Source organism: Podarcis erhardii, assembly GCF_964252035.2.
Source record: "Podarcis erhardii genome assembly, chromosome: Z".
Classification (NCBI taxonomy): Eukaryota; Metazoa; Chordata; class Lepidosauria; order Squamata; family Lacertidae; genus Podarcis; species Podarcis erhardii.
Genome location: NC_138504.1, coordinates 40,873,623 through 40,892,717, shown reverse-complemented (window position 1 = coordinate 40,892,717; position 19,095 = coordinate 40,873,623). Strand labels below are relative to the sequence as shown.

Here is a 19,095-nt window from a genome sequence, read left to right as displayed (position 1 = left end):
CCGAGTTGGTGGCCATCACTACCTATTGTGAGAGCAAATTCAGAAGGACAACAGGAGGTAGGACCAAGAAACGAGCTGGCATAATACAAACCTTTGGTGAAACCGCATTTGGAATACAGTGGTACCTCGGGTTACAGACGCTTCAGGTTACAGACTCCGCTAACCTGGAATTAGTACCTCGGGTTAAGAACTTTGCTTCAGGATGCGAACAGAAATTTGCATTTGCTCCATAAGATGCACACACATTTCCCCTTACTTTTTAGGAGGAGAAAAGTGTGTCTTATGGAGCGAAAAATACGGTAAGTTTATCCCCGAGTTCTCCTGCTCTCATTAACACTAGAACACTGGGATACTCAATGAAGCTGAATGTTGGAAGAATAAGGACAGATAAAAGAGAGTACTTTTTCATGCAGTGCATAGTTAAATTATGGAAGTTGCTCCCACAGAAGGCAGCAATGGCCACCATCTTTATGACCTTAAAAGAGATTGGCCAAACTCATGGAGGATAAGGCTGTCAATGGCTGCTAGTCATGGTCTGGGCCGGATTTAGGTTTGATGAGGCCCTAAGCTACAGAAGGTAATGGGGCCCTTTATATGTCCAGCTGTCCTTTGTCAACAACAAATTGTTGCTGTTTTTTGTGTTGAATATATGCTATATGGTAATTTATGGACCTAATAGATATCAAATACAAACTCTTCTTCTTCTTCTTTTTCTTCTTCTTCTTCTTCTTCTTCTTCTTCTTCTTCTTCTTCAGCCATTTGCACATAACAAAATATGTATTTTATCAAAGTAATTGTATTATATTTTGGAAATGTACATCCAGGTTTTGTTCCTTTAATATTTTTTGGGGGGGGACCCCAAGAGAGTGGGGCCTTAAGCTGTAGCTTGTTTAGCTTAAATACGTAAATCCAGCACTGGTCATGGTGGTTATTCTTTGCCTCCGTAGGGGAGGAGAGCGTGCTCTTGTGTTAGGTTTCTACTTGCAAGCTTCCCACAGGCATTTGGTTGGCCACAGTGAGAACAGGGTGCTGGACTGATCTAGCAGGGCTCTGCTTAAGTTTAGCAATTAATAGCTGTCCAGTCCTGTGGGAGCTTAAGGGCAGCTGGCAATCAAGAGCCCAAGTCAAGCAGAGAGATTGTCTTACAATAGTGCCAAGGTATCTTGCTAAGTTCACTGCATGACAATTTTTCTCTGCGGGAAGCTGCTTCTGCTTCTTGAATTTTAATGGCATCAAGAAACTAGAGATGAAGCCAGTACCACCACCTACTGGCTGTAACGTGATTATTTGTCATTCGCAAGAACTTCCATTAAATCACCGACGCTGGACCTAAACATTTTTTGCCCCCTAATCTCCAAGACAAATTGTTCTTATGCCTAAATCATTCATATTGTGGAGCAGATGTTCCCTTTCGTCAGTGGTGGCTCCCACCCATTTGGACTGGTAAATAGGAGGGTAGGGAGCCCAAACAGTAGGTGGTGCCAGAGCCAACTCACTACAGTTCTATAGAATCATAGAATCTTAGAGTTGGAAGGGACACTGAGGGTCATCTAGTCCAACCCCCTGCAATGCAGGAATCTCAGCTAAAGCATCTATGACAGGTGGCCACCCAGCCTCTGCGTAAAAACCTCCAATGAATCAGAGTTCACAATCTCCCAAGAGAGTCTGTTCCACTGCTGAACAGCTCTTACTGTCAGAAAGTTTTTCCGAATGTTTAGTCGGAATTTCCTTTCTTGCAACTTGAAGCCATTGGTTTGAGTCCTGCTTGCCAGAGGAGAAAACAAGCATGTTCCCTCCTCTATGTGACAGCCCTTGTGATATTTGAAGATGGCTACATCTCCTCTCAGTCTCCTCTTTTCCAGGCTAAACATACCCAACTCCCTCAGCCAGCCATTCCTCATTAGGCTTAGTTTCCAGACTCTTGTTCATCTTGGTCACTTTCCTCTGCCAATGTTCCAGCTTGTCAACATCCTTCTTAAACTGTGGTGCCCAGAACTGGGCGCAGTATTCCACGTGTAGTCTGACTAAGGCAGAATAGAGTGGTACTATTACGTCCCTTGATCTGGACACTAGATCTACACCCTCTTCCCTGCTGAGTTCTACAAGAGATTGAAGAGGAAGAAGAGGGAGGTGGTAGTCAGGCCAACCTCTGTACATACTGGTGGTAAGTAAGAAGGGAGGATGTGGGGGCTGCCTGAGGACAGGCTGAGATTAGTGGGATAGTGCCCCATTGGCTCTAATGGACCAGCTTCCACTGCTAAAATTGGGTACAGCCTTGGGTTAGGTCTATTAATTTAAATGGACCTACTCTGAGTGAAACGTACTTGGATGCAACACAGAATGTTTACGACACGATAATCGTTACGATATGATAATCTTTATTGTCATTGTTCCATAAAGAACAACAAAATTGAAAATCTGCATCAGACATTCAGAAACCAGCAAGCCTGCTATCCCAGCTATCCCAGCCTGGTTAGCCCCCTAAAAACTCTGATACCCCATAATTAAATACAATATACTCCCATACAGACTACCTTAGGTAAAGGTAAAGGAACCTCTGACCATTAGGTCCAGTCGTAACCGACTCTGGGGTTGCGCGCTCATCTTGCTCTATAGGCCGAGGGAGCCGGCGTTTGTCCGCAGACAGCTTCCGGGTCATGTGGCCAGCATGACTTAGCCGCTTCTGGCGAACCAGAGCAGTGCACGGAAACGCCGTTTACCTTCCCGCCGGAGTGGTACCTATTTATCTACTTGCACTTTGACGTGCTTTTGAACTGCTAGGTTGGCAGGAGCAGGGACCGAACAACGGGAGCTCACCCCGTCGCGGGGATTCAAACCGCCGACCTTCTGATCGGCAAGCCCTAGGCTCTGTGGTTTAATCCACAGTGCCACCCGTGTTTTTGGATAAAAAACTGTTTCCCAGGCGGCTAATCCTAGCCCTTATAACCCTGTACCTTGTTCCAGAAGGCAGAAGCTGAAAGAGATAATTTCCGGGCTGCGCACTATCCTGCACTAACTCTGCAGCTTTCTTATGGCACCTGGAAGCATAGATTTGATCCAAGGTGGGGAGAGTGCACCTAATCATTTTCTCCGCAATCTTTACAACCCTGGACAACATTGTTTTCCCCCTGACCGTGCAGCTCCCAAACCTGATGGTTTAATCACACAATAGATCTGGGGGTCCTTATTAAAGCACAGCTGCAGCTCAAAACTATTTTTAGCAACATTCTCTTTCTGGATAGGTAATCATGACAGGAAAGGAAGCTGCACGTTTTTTCTCCATGTGTTTGTATTTATATACTTAATGTACAGCAGAGCATAATAAAAGCCTGGCTGCTGACCCATCTAAGTCCAGCATCCTGTTCTCACAGTGCCCATATAGATGCTCCGAAGGGCCTGAGTGTGACAGAGCTCTCCACAATTACTATTCCTAGCTACAGGTATTCAGAAGCATATCACTGGGGCAGCACATCCCGTTTCACCACTCGAGGTGAGATAGGAAGTGCTGTTTTGTCCTGCCATTGGGGAAGCTGCCCCCCACCATCAAGTAAATAAATAAAAAATACCTAACTGAAAGTAGAAATTGTAGATAGATTTTGACAATTTTTTCTGAGCACCTGGGGTCAAAAGAAAGTAATTTAAAACAACTGTTGTTGACACATTTCATTCTGAATTTGCTATAGAGAGCCAGACAGAAGGTGAGGGCAGGTGAGTGTGCTGCCCCAACCCAACATAAATCCTGGCTACACCCATGTGCCCTGCCACTGCTCCCATCACAATCTACCTGATCCTGCTGTCACCTGCTCTGTCACTGCTGTGAGCCCTGAGCCATCTTCCACTGGCAAAGAAGTACCATTGCCACCAGCATCGATTTTGGGCAAGAACAGTGCTTTTTTTCCTGGGGGAATGCAGAGGTACACATACCCCTAAACATTTTGTGAATCTAAGTTTGGCCTCATTGAGGGGTAGTAATTCAATATGAGTAGGAAAATGAGAGTACCCCAAACATATTTTTTTAAGAGGGGAGAAAAGCACTGGGCAAGAGATCTTGCCCAAAATCATATGAGATTTTGTGCGCTCTGCAAAATCTTGCGTGGCTTCAGGCAAAATTGGTGCTGTCAGCAGTGGCATTTCTCTGCTTCTGGCAGAGACAGCAGGCAGGTGAGGCACCCGTGGGCGTGCAGCGTGGGAGGCTTCTGCTGCCTGAAGCAGTGACCTCATTCTGCCTAACGTCTGGGCCGGCTCTGCATACTGCCTCTAACAGTGGCGTTAAAACGTAATAAGTGGATCAGACCAATGGCTCATCTAGTCTAGCATCGTTTTCTCATGCTGGCCAACTAGATGCCCATTAGAAGACAGAAGGCATGACCTGAATGCAATTGTCTGTGGGGAACACAGGCATCATCCCCACGCCCCAAATGTCTAATTTCCAGAAACTCAGAGGAAGAGCCTGGCAGCTCACAAGAGCAGTACAAATGGAACATTTTTTACACAAGGCAAAGAAGCGAATGTATTGCTTTTTTGTTGTCTTTTTTTTACAGGGGCACATAACACAAACTCTGGCTCGTCAAGAGAGCCAGTTGGAGTGTTTGATAAGTTCCACACCATGCTCTGCTACCCACACACCTCTTTCCGTGATAAAAATAAAAAGGTTCTGCAAATATCCATCTGATAGATTTGACGTATATTTGCCTGAGCACTCTCACAGATAAGTTTGAAGATAAGTTTGCAATATGCTTTCTCTCCCAGTGAAATCCGTCAAGGTCAAAGATTTGCTTTAGAGATGCATTTTCAATTCCTCTTTTTGAGAGGTCACGAGTGTTGGAAAATGAGCAAGAAAAAAATTGTTACGGTCACCATCACCTTGAGCTTTGTCTTCTTCACAGGGAACGTGCACATTTGATTCCCTACAATGGTTTTCCGCGGCTACAACCCTCACTTCTATGGTGGATCTGTTTCTTCTTTTAGTCCTATTGGACGACGGCCAGCTCCCAGAGTTTAAAAAAGGGGTGGCCATTTAAGACCCTGGGCCTAATTTAATGTGGTCATCAGCCTCATTTCAAAGGGCCATCTCTACAAATGATCTGTACCTTGCTGCAGTCCACTGAGTAGGGAAGAAGGGGAGAGATAGAGGAGGGAGTGCCTGAGGAAAAGTGGTTGCCTGAAAACAGAGAAAGAGTTATCTGAAAAAGAGAAAAAAGTGTCTGAAAGAGAGAGAAAGAAATGGGGTGAGAGAAAGGGGGAAGGGGAAGGGTTGTCTGAAAGACAGAAAGGAGTGCTTGAAAAAGAAAGAGAGTGTCTGAAAGAGAAAAGGGCAGTGTCTGAATAAGAGAAAGAGAGACAGAGAGACAGAGAGAGAATGGGGCGGCAGAAAGAGAAAAGCTTTAGCTCCAATTCCATCTGCCACTTGCCCTGGCCCTGTGCACTGCTGTTATGTGGCTCACAAAAGATGACCCCTAAAGAAATGGGGTGTTTGTGTGTGACTGAGTTTTTCCACCCCTGCTCTAAACTGCATAGCTGTCATCTTTCCCTTTTTCTAGCGAGGAATCCTATTCAGAATAAGGGGATTTCCCTTTAAAAAAGAGAAACGTTGACAGCTATGCCGTCTAAACACACAAGAGAGTTCAATAATTTTTAATAGACTTTCAACACTTGTCCATAAAACTACATTCCCTAAATGTAATCAACAGGCAGGCAAATACAGAGATTAAAAATGTGTGCTTGGGGCTGTGTGTATTGTGTGTGTGTGTAACCATCTTGCCTGACCTCGACTTGGTTCTTGTAAGGCTCTTGTAAGTCTCACTCACCAGAACATTCTGTATTGAGATTTAATGATTGTAGGGGAAAGAACGTGCAGAACTCACAATGCAGTGGAAAGGTAAGAAATCCCCAAGCTAATGCCTGGGCTATATCTCTCAAGAGTTGGGGATGAGATAATAACAGCAAAAAGTGATGTGATGACTTAGGCTGATCAAAGGCCAGTGGAGGCTGCCCAGTTAGACCAAATGGAGCACCACACTATGGACTTCAGTTTGTTCTTGGCCAGCTCCCACCTGCCAGCCTGTCAGCTTCCTCCCCCTTAGTCTTTATGTTGCCTAGCAGCAACATAAAGTAGCAGCAACTAATGGGGAAGAGGTTGTAGACAACACTACCTCTGGCTCTCATTGCTTCCAGTTCTGCCTGCCCATAGGCTCTGGTTCTGCCTACTCTTGGCCTCCCTGCTTTCAACTCTGCTGCTCAGTTGGTAGAGCATGAGATTCTTAATCTCAAGGTTGTGGGTTCAAGCCCCGCGTTGGCTGAAATATTCCTGCATTGCAGGTGGTTGGACTAGATGACCCTCACGGTCCCTTCCAACTCTGTGGTTCTAACCAACACATGTGGTGGGAATGTCCACAAATGGGACATAGCAGATAGTTCCAATGGGTACCAACCATCCTAGCCAAAGTCCCGGATATAGCAGCAGCATCCTCTGAAGAATGGTGGCCATTTATGTCAAGTGTGGAGAAAGGCCACCATTGCTACAACCCATGGGAAAACATGTTTCCTTCTGGCTTTGTTAAAATGGTTCAGAAACTGATGCTACTGCAGATTGCTGTTGCTGTAATACACCAGTGTATTAATGAGCACTTCAGAACAATGGTGTATAATAATTGTCCTGAGATATCTGGACTGGCTGGCTATATGTTGCTTGGCTCCATTTGCTGTGCTGACATTAACATTAAGGTCGCCAAGCCTTTTTTTGTTTTTTTTTAATAGTAAATTTTATTAGTATTTTCCACACAACAACAACAACAAAATGAAAAATAACAATACACAAAACACAAAACCAAGCACATAAAAAACAAATCCAAATCTTACAAATTAGTACTGTAATATGAACACTAAAAAGGAAAACAAACATTGAATCCCACAGCACATCCTTTACCTCTCATTGTATCTTCCTGTTTTCCTGTTTTCCTTATCATCTCTAACCTAGCATCTAGATATAAATCCCTCTTTCTTATCCTTTCACTTCACAAGGTTATTCCAGACTTAGCCAGATTTCTGTCCTCGAACCTTGGCTTTTAAGGTATTCATTTAGGCACTCCCATTCCTTTTTCACTTCACTTTTTGGTTTTTGTCTTATTATATCTGTCAATTTGGCTAATTCTAAATATTCTGAAAGCTTACATAACCATTCTCCCCTGGTGGGTAACTGATTCCCTTTCCAATACTTAGCCAACAGGATTCTTGCCTCAGACATCACGTATAAGAAAAATTTAGTTTTGTCTTTTGGAATATCGTCGTTTAAAATTCCTAAAAGGAATGCCTCTGGCCTTTTACTATATGATATTCTTAGTATTTTAGGCCTTATGGGCACTTTGGGATTTTTGGGAATCTCCTCCTCTGGTCATTTCTCATCCCCCACCCCCCTGGAACAGCACCCCCCAGGCAAGAAACACACACACACACAGACACACACACACTCTTCAAGGTGTGTGTAAAAGTTAGATGCAGAAAAAATTAAGAGTCTTGAAAAGCACATAGAGCTGAAAGAGGAAGTGGGAGAGTCCCTCTTCTAATGTCCTCCTTCAGCTCTATGTACTTTCCAGGGAGCAAAAGTTAATCATCCTCGCCACCTCACGACAAATGGAGCAGTGAGAAGTAGGGGCTTTGAGGCTCAGGGGTGCTTGAACATTATTTGGAATCCCCATACCAGCCAGCCTGAGCCCAGAGATCAGCAAAGGGGCCCTGGCTGGTCAGAAGAGAAGCATTACTTGATGTGTAGAGACCTGGAAGGGAGACTTCCTAGTGGTGGTGGCGGCACCCCCTAGTTGTGGGACTTCAACCCCCCTGGAAGCCTAGATGGAATTTTGCCACATAGTGAAGACCTATTTGATTTCTCAAGGCTCTGGAGGTTATTTATAAAAGGCAATGATGACAGTGGTACTGGTAATTTTGCCTGAATCTCCATTTTGTGTTTGTTCTTTTGCTACTGTTTCATTAGGGATGCTCAAATTGCATTTTATGAATCTATATTGTTATGGCTTATGTTTAACGATTGTGGAAATGGCTTTGAGATCGCTCGTGCACAAAGTGGTATTCTACAGCTCTTGATAAAATAAAAATAAATAAACATACTTAGTCTGAATCCAACTCCTGGAAATCAATAGCATTGTAGATTTCAATTTATATTGAACATTCTCTCATAATATTTTTTTTTTAATGCTAGTCTTGTTACCAATTAACTCCTGACCTAATTTACAGACTGCCTGCTACCTTCCCCATCAGCTTGTCAGGGAAATTACCTTCTGAGCACCCACTGTGAATTCTGCAGCTCCCTTCTGAGGGTGAATGCTCCATTCTCCCTCCCTCCCTGATCCTTAAAGGAGCACAACCATCCTTACTTTTTGACCAAGTGGTAGCATGCGAACGTGAAAGACTTTCTTGGTATGATCTGCTGTAGGTAAAAATGGAAGAAAAATTGGATCCAGTATGCATTTAAAGCCAAATCTATTGTATTTGGCCCTTTCTGAAACAATATGGGGAAAACAGCCATCCTAAAAGTCAGATCTAGTAAAAAGATCCATCCGTGAATATTTGCACTTATCCATATTTTGCAGTGCAGTTCTCTAACCAAGCAATTTGTACAAAAATGCAGATGCTGGAGGAATGTGCATAAAAATGCATATATTCATAAAAATACTAACAAATAACATTATAAAATAAAAGTGTACATTAGTCAAAACTACATATGAAAACACTCACTTTCATGGAATCATAGAATTGTAGAGTTGGAAGGGATCCCAAGGGTCATCTAGTCCAACCCCCTGCAATGCAGGAATCTCAGTTAAAGCATCCATGACAGATGGCCACCCAGCCTCTGTGTAAAAACCTCCAATGAAGCAGAGTTGCTTGTTGTGGACCCCCAAGACACCCCCGAATAAAAACACGGTTCATACATCATTGTTTTGGTTTTTGGCATAATTTTGGCCACAACTTTGTTGAATTACAGTATGTGAGTGGTTGCTTAGGCATTGGTTAGCGACTGTCTGTTCCCACTTGGAGGTAGGAGCAGAACTGACAACTGCACCCCTGCAGAAGTCAGTAAGGGTAAACAATTCTGGGGAGAGAATAAAGCTGGGTGCCAGGCTCTCACCTCTCCCCAAATGCTCCCAGGGGCTCTTGCGTGGGCTCTTGCGTGGCCCTAGCCCTTTGCCAGGGATTCGGACAAAAGCATGGTGAGCCCCTGGATTCCTTTAATGGAATTCCCTTGCAGCAGCAGCATTGGAGGGGCAGGCACAGCCAACCACATCCCCTCCACCAACCAAAAATTAACCAATGCCTAACCACAACCTTACAATTTGTGACAATTTGCTACGAAGTAGGCAAAACCCAAATGGCACCAGCCAATCAGCCAAATGGTAAAATTCCTACCAGGCCCCTGCCCCAAAGCAGATGACCCCATGGCAGGTATAGCAAGGTCAGCGAGAATGAACCCTAAATAAAGGGAGGGTGGGCGGGTAATCCGATGTGCTCAGCAAAAAAAGGAAGCTCAACGCTATGCACAGGCAACATATATAGCACCCCCATCAATCAAATAAAATTGCAACAATAAATTTTCCCTTGCAACAATTGAAGGTGTCCAATCAAATTCTTGGCCATCCAAACTAACCCGCCCAGCAACAGGGGATGTCATGGTTGCTCCCACCGCAACACGTGCTCTCCATGAAGGGGAACCCGCTTTGTTGAACAGCTCTTACTGTCAGAAAGTTCTTCCTGATATTTAGCTGGAACCTCCTTTCTTGTAATTTGAAACCATTATATCAAGTCCTACCCTCCAGAGTAGGAGAAAACAAGCTGGCTCCATCTCCCATGTGACAGTTCTTGAGATATTTAAAGATGGCTATCATATCTCCTCTCAGTCTCTCAGTTTCATTTAACAGAAGACATTTAGAGGTCACCTGCACATTTTGTTCCATAACTTTCTTTCTACGAGGAGGAGATACTTGCTTCAAAAAAGAAGAAAGAAAGCAAGCTCAGAGTCTGGGGCACCTGCCCAGGGGCACCAGTGAAAGTCTTTGCAGGTGCTACGGCTTCTGTGTTGACCTCTGTTGTAAGCAAATCAGGACGAAGGCAGAGCGAATGCTCGCTGTCATCAAAGCGCCATGTAAACAAATCAGAACAGCACCTTGTTCTCACACTGGCCAAACAGATGCCCATGCAAAGCCTGCAAGCAGAACCTCCTCAGCACAACAGTGCTTTCCCCACCTATATTCACAGCAGTTGGTAACTAGCAGCACTTTAATCCACTTTAATATTTCTGGTATGCATTTGAATCCCTCCTGCAAAGTGCAATCTAGAGGCAACCTAAGACCCAGCCAACCGGGCCAGGGGCCTGGGTAAGCTTCACTACATCCGTGGTCCCCAGGGAGCCTGGCATCTTCTCAGGAATGCCAAGTGCAGACACCAGGCCTGTCTCTACAGAGTGGGGAGAGGGAAAGAGAATCCAAACTGTAAACAGCAGGACCAAAATACCATGAAATGGAAGAGGCAGCTGTTGGTCTGTGACATTTCTAAGCAGAGACAAAATGTATACAAATCCGAACACTTCATGAAATGTAGTTCAGTGGCCGAGCGCATGCTTTGCATGCAGAAGTTCCCCTCCCTGGTCGAATCCCTGGCATCTCCTGTTGGGGCTGAATCTGAAAACTTCTGTCTGAAGCCCAGGGCAGCCAGCGCCAGTCAGTTTGTAGAGTCTACATTGTGTATCAGGGCTCATCAGCCTTCATGTGCAGCAACCAGCAATGTTGGATGCAGCGGAGTATTTCTTTCAAACTTAATTTTGGCAGGGACCCTGTGGAAGGCATCTGTGGGCATGTGTGTGCCCATGGGCACCAAGCTAGAAACACCTGCTGTAGAAAATAAGAGATCTAGATGGACCGACCAAGGGTCTGATTTGGTTTAAGGCAGCTTATCAGAAGAGTCCCGCTTGATCAGGCCAAAAGCCCATCTAGTCCAGCATCTTGTTCTGACATAGTACAGTGGTACCTCGGGTTACATACGCTTCAGGTTACAGACTCCACTCACACAGAAATATTACCTCGGGTTAAGAACTTTGCTTCAGGTGAGAACAGAAATCGTGCAGTGGCGGTGCAGTGGGAGGCCCCATTAGTTAAAGTGGTGCTTCAGGTTAAGAACAGTTTCAGGTTAAGAACAGACCTCCATAACAAATTAAGTTCTTAACCCGAGGTACCACTGTAATGATAATAATTCCTCTCTATGAAGCGCCCTCCCTTCAAATGTCAAAGAGATAAAGAATTACATAACTTTTAGAAGACATCTGAAATCGGGAAGTTTTTAATGTTTGCTATTTTACTATGTTTTAAATATGCTGTAAGCCACCCAGAGTGGTTGGGGGAACCCAGCCAGATGGGTAGGAGATGTATAATAAAATTGTTGTTGTTGTTAGTGGCCAGCCAGATTTCCTAGTGGGAAGCCCAGAAGTAGACCCTGAGTGCAAAAATGTTCTCCCCGTTTGTGATTCCAGCAATTAGTATTGAGGCATCCAGCCTCCCACAGTGAAGGAAGAACAGAGCCATGAGGGCTTCCAGTCACAGATAGCATTACCCTCCATCAATTGCACTAATCCATGGGTAGGCAAACTAAGACCTGGGGGCTGGATCCAGCCCAATCACCTTCTAAATCCGACCTGTGGATGGTCCAGGAATCAGCGTGTTTTTACATGAGTAGAATGTGTCCTTTTATTTAAAATGCATCTCTGGGTTATTTGTGGGGCCTGCCTAGTGTTTTTACATGAGTAGAATGTGTGCTTTTATTTAAAATTCATCTCTGGGTTATTTGTGGGGCATAGGAATTGGTTCTTTAAAAAAAAAAATACTTTGCCCCCCCCAAAAGGTCTGAGGACAGTGGACCGGCCCCCTGCTGAAAAAGTTTGCTGACCCCTGCTCTAATCCTCTGTTAAAGGTGAACCAAGTTACCAAACTCCTGCCACAATTCCTACTTTTAATTATAACAAGTTAATTCTCACACACAACATCTTGCCTGACATACTTTAGACACAGGCCCTAAAGCCACGATTAAAAAGCACAGTGCGTCTGGACATGTGCAGAGCGCCTGTCCTCCTCCCCTTCGCTTCCCAGAGATGGGGAAGAGCTTGCAGGCGCTCCCGAAATGAAAGACTGGATTTGCGCCAGGTGAGGCATCGGCGCCGAGGGCGGCGTAGTTTTTCGGCCGTTCTCCTCTGCCTCCCCCTCCTCCACTTCTTCCGTGCGCCCCTCGCCAAAACTGGGCGGACCCAGCCGCTCGGAGGGAGGAGAAAGGGAAAGAAAGAGAAAGCGGGGAGACCGGCCAGCTCTCTCCGGTTGCTCCAGCAGCCAGGACCAACGCAGGATCCCGGGGCTTTCGAGGCGGGGCGGTATGGACGATGGCGTTGGAAGCGGCTCCGTTGACTAAGCTGAGGAGCCGGCGTGCCGCGTTGCTGCGGAAAGGAGTCAGTTTTGAATGCGAGAGCGACGGCGACAAGTAAGGGAGCAATGTTGCTATTATGGGGTGTTTGCTTTGGGAACATCGGGCTGGATCTCTTGGCGGGAGGGGGTGTCTCTCAGTAAGCCATCTGGGAGGGACGGTCCATCCGCTCCGGATCCCCACACACCTGCATTAAGTGGTTGTTGCCGTAGCTTTGCCACGTTGGGATCTAGGAGTCACAGCGCCTGCTGCAGTAGAGGATCGTAAAAGGGAGTCGTTTGGGCTGGGGTGTTGTCTCCCCCCTCCGCCGAGTCCACCCCTGCTCTCTCCTCTTACCAGAACCGAACCAGGCCCAGGAGGTAGACAGCATTAAGGAGACACCCCACCCCCAAGAAAAACCCACCCACCTGGGTTTCTTGATCCCGGATTCAGTTCCCTTCAAAGCTCTGCTGACGTTGTGTTGCATTCCAACTAAGTTCTACTCCAAGTAGACCCGCTGAAATGAACGAACCTAAGTTAGGCACGCACGTTGATTTGAATGAGTCTGTTCTGAGTAGGACTGACATTGGCTTTTTGTGCTGCCCATTTGAAGCTGCTGTTATGTACAGTACTGTAGTTAATTATACGGTGCAAAATGTATATCTATATCGTTTGTGCATATTGGAAACAGCAGGGTCTGAGTTTGGAGAGGATCTACCTAGAAGGAAAAAGGGACTGAGGCCAGTGTTGAGAAAGAAGTGCCTCAGTTTTGAGTCTGGGAGAGAAGGGGATCTCAGAAAGTGTGCTTCTGAGTTCATGCAGAGTGCACTTTTCTTTCCACTGAGGAGCTACAACTGGAGAGGAACTGCATATAGCCCCCAGTGGTGACTGGTGTTTGTTGGGACTGGTGGGGCAGAAGGCAAAGAGACCAACAGGAGGTGGAACCAGAGCCAGTGATCGGCAAAGACAGACCCCATAACAGGTGGAATCACAGCCAATGAAAAGCAGAGACAACTAATTCTGGTTGTGCCCTAGTTCTCCTCCTTGCTGAGCCCTACAAGAGCAACACTGAGAGTGAGGAGGAGGAAATTGACAGCCAGGGCCACCCTTGGATTGAATATAACAAGGCAGGGGTGGTGTTTCCTCCCCACCCTCCAAGATGTTGTGGGACCACAATTCCCATCATCCTGAACCATTGACTTTGCTGGTAAGGCAGTGTGTTTTCTCCCCTAACTTATTTGCCTCCACCACAAGAATGCTGCAATGGCACCTTGTAAGCATGGGTGTATTGAGGATTTATGTTAGGGGGCAGGCTTATGTCGGGGAGGGGGCAGAACCGAGCTATCTTTGACGAGACTGGTTAGTTAAGTATTTCTATTTATTTACTTGATTTGGGGGGGGGGGAGGCAGCTGCCCCCCTGTCCTCCCTGGCTACACCCATGCATGTAAGTAAGCTCACTAGAACTCCTGGCCCTTCTCATTTCTGTGCTAGGCAAGGAGGAGGAAACTTCTACCCCCTGGCCGCCCACATGGTTTCTGTGGCAGTTGTGGAGCAAGGATCGTCATGATCTGGTCCAATACCAGATCTGTAAGGCTGGCCAGGGGTTGCAGGATCACAGAGCACTGAGTGAGCAGCTTGCTGCAGAAGGGGACCTTTAAAAGCTTTATCTTCAGAGTACCTCTTCAGGCTTCTCCCCCTTCAGAGTTTTAAAGGGCCAACCTTCTGCCCTGGAGATGGGCACTCTGGTATGTGCCATGTGTTGTTGGACAGGTGAGGTACAGTTTGAGGCATTGCATTACTCAGGCTTAGGAGAAGGCATATGTGAGGGTCTTGCCTCTGACCCGACATGCCCTGTGTGGTATGGGACGTCCTTCCAAGGGGCTGTCCGGCAGCCTCAGGTACAGTGGTCTTCTGATCTACAGCAGCCAGCTCAGAGCCCTGAGCTTGGTCCAGCTCCCTAGTTGGTGCCTCTGAGTCTGGATTGCTGCTAGGTTCTGGGACCATAGCAGTGATGGAACCCTACATTTATTCCTCTAGTCCATTCACTTGGCTGCCCACAGTTCCTCCTTCTCTGGGTCTACCAGACTAGTAAGAGAAGTAGCTGCTCTTATACCTTATTGGTCCTTCTATCTCAGTGTTTTCTACACTAACCGGCAACAGCTCTCCAGGGTATTGAGGCAGGGGTTTCTCCCAGTCCTATCTGAAGATGCCAGGGAGTGAACTTGAGACCTTCTGCATGCAAAGTATGTGCTCTGCCGCTGAACTATGGCTCTTCTCATAAACATACAATAAGATTCTAGTCCCTATGGTTCTGAGTAAAGTGTTAAAATGCGCAGGAGTCTGCCTTACACTGATTCAGACCTTAAGGCATCTAGCTTCCTGTGAGATGTGCACCTTAGAACATGCTCCAGAATCCTGTAACTCAGAACCAGCTCCATGGCAGAGGTTTTGATTTGTTGGTTTTGGAGGCTTGCCAATACCGAAAGTGTTCCCTGAGGGTAGAATGTTTTAATCCATTGAGAGATTAACTCCCTGCCCTAAATAAATATTAAACCTCCTCCCAATGATATGTGGTAAAATCATGCCCAGGGTGCACTTTTCATTAGAGAATTTACACAGGAGTAGACCTACAACCTAGGGACACAGGTGGCGCTGTGGTCTAAACTACTGAGCCTAGGGCTTGCTGATCAGAAGGTCGGTGGTTCGAATCCCCACGATGGGGTGAGCTCCCGTTGCTCGGTCCCTGCTCCTGCCAACCTAGCAGTTCGAAAGCACAAAGTGCAAGTAGATAAATAGGTACTGCGCTGGCGGGAAGGTAAACGGCGTTTCTGTGCGCTGCTCTGGTTCGCCAGAAGTGGCTTAGTCATGCTAGCCACATGACCTGGAAGCTGTACGCCGGCTCCCTCGGCCTATAGAGCGAGATGAGCGCCACAACCCCAGAGTCATCCACGACTGGACCTAACGGTCAGGGGTACCTTTACCTTTTGAGACCTACAACCTAGATATTCTACATCAAGCATCTGAGGCTTTACCATATGTTGTGGGACTCCAATTCCCATCTGCCCCAGCCACCATGGTCTTTAATCAAGGATGATGACAGATGTAGTCCAATAACATCTAGATGACCACAGGGTCCCCATTTCTCTTATAGGAAATCACAATAGGTGATATCAAACATTAGTAATCCTCGCAGGAGATCCAATGAAGTCAATGGACTTGAGTAAGTTATGTCCATTCATTTTAATGGGTCTCCTCTTGCATATGATGGTTGGCTCTTCTTCAGTGTAATGTGTTTGAGGTGGTGGTGGTGGGGAAATGTTCCCATAAAATTGGATCCAGAAGAAGAGACTTGAGTCCCTTTCCTCTAACATCACACTTAATTGATTTATTCTAGGACATTCTACTACCCCCCAATAGACATTTGAATATGACTTGGGGGCCTAAAAATGTCCCTCCCAAATTATTTGTCTATTGTAGTTTAATTGGCTTTAACCCAAGCCAATTGTTCAAGAAGGATGTCTTAAAACTGGGCTTGGAGAAACCTGGTAAATTAAGTTGAAATTAAGGAAGCGCTTCTCCAGGTGACCTGCATTCATCCTGATTTGCTTGCACAAAGCTTGTGTGGTGGTTAGAGTTTGTCTGATCTTTATCACACACTTGTTCTGTTCCGTTTACGGAGTGGTTCTTCTGCTTTGAGCATTAATCCTGCATCTTTCATGATTTGCTTGCAGGGTGTGTATGCATCTTCCTGTTTGTCATTTGTTCACCCTACAATGGGGGAGGGCACTCCAAGTGTTGGGGTTCAAAGTGATGCACCCTGGGGCAGAATGGCCCTAATTTGACATATCTTCCTAAATACAGTGGTACCTCGAGTTACAAACACTTCAGGTTACAAACTCCACTAACCTGGAAGAGTTACCTCGAGTTGAGAACTTTGCCCCAGGATGAGAACGGAAATCGTGTGCCGGTGGCACAGCAGCAGCAAGAGGCCCCATTAGCGAAAGTGTGCCTCTGGTTAAGAACAGTTTCAGGTTAAGAACGGACCTCCGGAATGAATTAAGTTTGTAACTAGAGGTACCACTGTACATAAAAATGTAATGCTGTTGTCATATTGGAGTTTGTGTTGTGACCAATAGGGGGCCACCCCAACTCCAGCATGATAAATAGCGGGCAAGTGAGCCAGCGAGCAGCTATGGTGGCAGGTGGCCCAGGCGGGCAGTTTAATGGGGAGGAGGAAATCAATCCACAAAGAGGGTTAGCAAGCCACTCTGTGAAGCGCCCCCTCCTTTAAATGTGGCAGCAGCAGCAGCAGCAGGTTTTACAGAGTGGGGAGAGGTGCTTCACCAAGTGGTTTAGCAAGCCACTCTGTGAAATGTCTCATCCTTTAAAATGGGTTGGGATGAGCTGTGGGGGTGAGCTGTATGGGGAGCGATGAAAGGGTGGGTGAAGTGTAAAGGAAGGGGAGTTTGTCTGGTGCGGGGGAAACACAGTTGACGAATGGGCTGGTGGGGTGACATGGTTGGCAAGCAGAGAAAACAGGGGTGCATCCCCTAGTAAATTGGTATAAATATAAATAGAAAGGATGTGAATTGGTGGGGGCTAACCAGGAAACTGTTTTTTGGGTTGCGGCAGTTTGAAGCTGTCAATTCAGCATTCAGCGTTGGTGAAAAAAGCAAATCTCATGCTGGGGATTATTGGAACTGGGGATGAATATAAGACAGTTCAGTGTCTGTCATGCCGTTATATAAATCCAGAATGCAACTGCACAGCTAGTTCTCTCTCTCTCCAGAAAAATAAGAATAACATAGTTATTAAACAAAAGTGCAAAATAGAAGATTTGAGATCCATTTTAGACTAATAGGGAATGGTAAATATGGCCTCACACACCACCAACTTTCTCATTCCAGTAAGAAATTAAAAAAACACCCACCTATCAACAGATTTGCTGAATTTGGGACTGCTTTATGTAGCAAAAAAGAAGAATGCAACTTTATAGAATTCTGCACAGCGTGGAGAATGTTTGCACAGCTGTATCTATCAATCTATAGCCATACATATATCAAATCTCCATCAGGGTCATGCAATGAAATTGATCGGTTGGCAGTGGGCTGAAGCCAGACAAATGAAAGTATTTCTTCATACTATACATAATTAATGTATGAATTCGCTGCCACAAGATGCTGTGAAGGCCACTCTGTTAGATGGCTTTAAAAGGGGAATTAGATGAATTCCTGGAGGAGGAGGGAGAGAGGCTATCAATGGCTATTAGCTGTGTTGGCTGAATGGAACATCCACCATGAGGCTCTAAACCCCTGAATATCTAGTTGCTGGAGAATATGAATGTCTGCTTGCATTCACTGTGAGCTTCCTAAGAGCATCTGATTGGCTACTGTAAGATATGGAACACTGGACCAAGTCAAACCCTTTGATCTGATCAAGGAGAGCTCTTCTTATAATATTTAGCCTATCTATGTTTCTCTGAAATTCTCCAAGACAGGAGGCTGATGCAGCAGCCTTGTTACAGTTTAGGAGAGTTTGCAATCTAGCCCTCCCACCCGTCATTAAAAACCATTACTAAGCCCCCTCCATCCACCCACCCACCAGGAGTTGTATGCAATGTTAGACATAATCAGAGCAGGCCCATTGAAAGTAATGACCCTAAGAGAGCTATTCATTTCAATGGGTCTACCCTGAATAGGACTATTAGTGGCTACACCCCCTGGGTATTAAAGCACAGATCACTTATCAGCCCAGTATGCACATAGTGGCAAACCATAGCTTATTTGGGTTTACTGTGAATGAACACAGAACATTCCCTACTCCCTTCTCTTTCCTGGCAGGGAGAAAACAAATCAGATGGGTTGACTTAGCATTATGTGAGAACGGACATTCTTGGAGGGTGCAATGAACAAACCTTGGTTTCCCCACTTCATCTGATCTCCATAGTCAAACAAATTGGGATGGATACTCAATAAACAAGCTTTCTGGAAGCAACCTGTGAAAAGTGAGAGGAGATAGACCACAGTCTATCAGCAGATCTATTGAAAATTCCCTGTGGAGCCTTTCATTATTAAATTAGTTCCCCCCCCCCCCACCTCCAAACTGTTCTTTCATATGGTTTGGCGCACAGTTTGGGTGTTGTTGCTCAGACTGCTATACCGTAACATCTGTGCCTATTTGTTATTACTTTCCAGGTGCCTCCCCTCTTCTTTCCCCTATTTCTTGAAGGCCTTTAAATTCAGCAAGGGCACCTTTGTCCAGCATGGAGATGAGAAAGCCTTCACCTGTTGGGTTTCTGTCTGCTTGGCAACTAATAAAGATTCAAGGATCGTGTCAAGAGATGGAGGATAGCTTATCTTTCTATTTAACAGGGTATTTATGTTCAGTACTACAGCCTAATGTAACTGTGATGTTTCTTTGGCTAGATTTCCCCCTCTTCCCTTGGTTCTTCTAGGATTTGTTTTTCATAGGACTAGGCAGAAATACCCTTCCTTTTTGGTTCCTCGTGGTTTTGGCATGTGCCTGTATGAATTTATTGGAAATTACAGCCTTAGCCGTGACGGTGACAATGTTGGATTCCTTTGCTGCAATATTGCTTTGAGGTCTTAAAAGCTGGCGACTGATGAGAGTGGATTTTAACATTTCCC

At 45.7% G+C, this 19,095-nt stretch overlaps 1 protein-coding gene across 2 annotated transcripts in view; it reads left to right on the top strand.

The window, feature by feature from the left end:
• The first annotated feature begins 12,235 nt into the window (after positions 1–12,235).
• GARNL3 (GTPase activating Rap/RanGAP domain like 3) overlaps positions 12,236–19,095 on the top strand; it is a 107,136-nt gene continuing 100,276 nt past the window's right edge. For both annotated transcript variants that reach the window (XM_081847531.1, XM_081847526.1), the window contains exon 1: positions 12,236–12,525. In XM_081847531.1, coding sequence (XP_081703657.1) covers positions 12,505–12,525 — 21 coding nt within the window. In that variant the 5' untranslated portion in view covers positions 12,236–12,504. The remainder of the gene's footprint in view (positions 12,526–19,095) is intronic.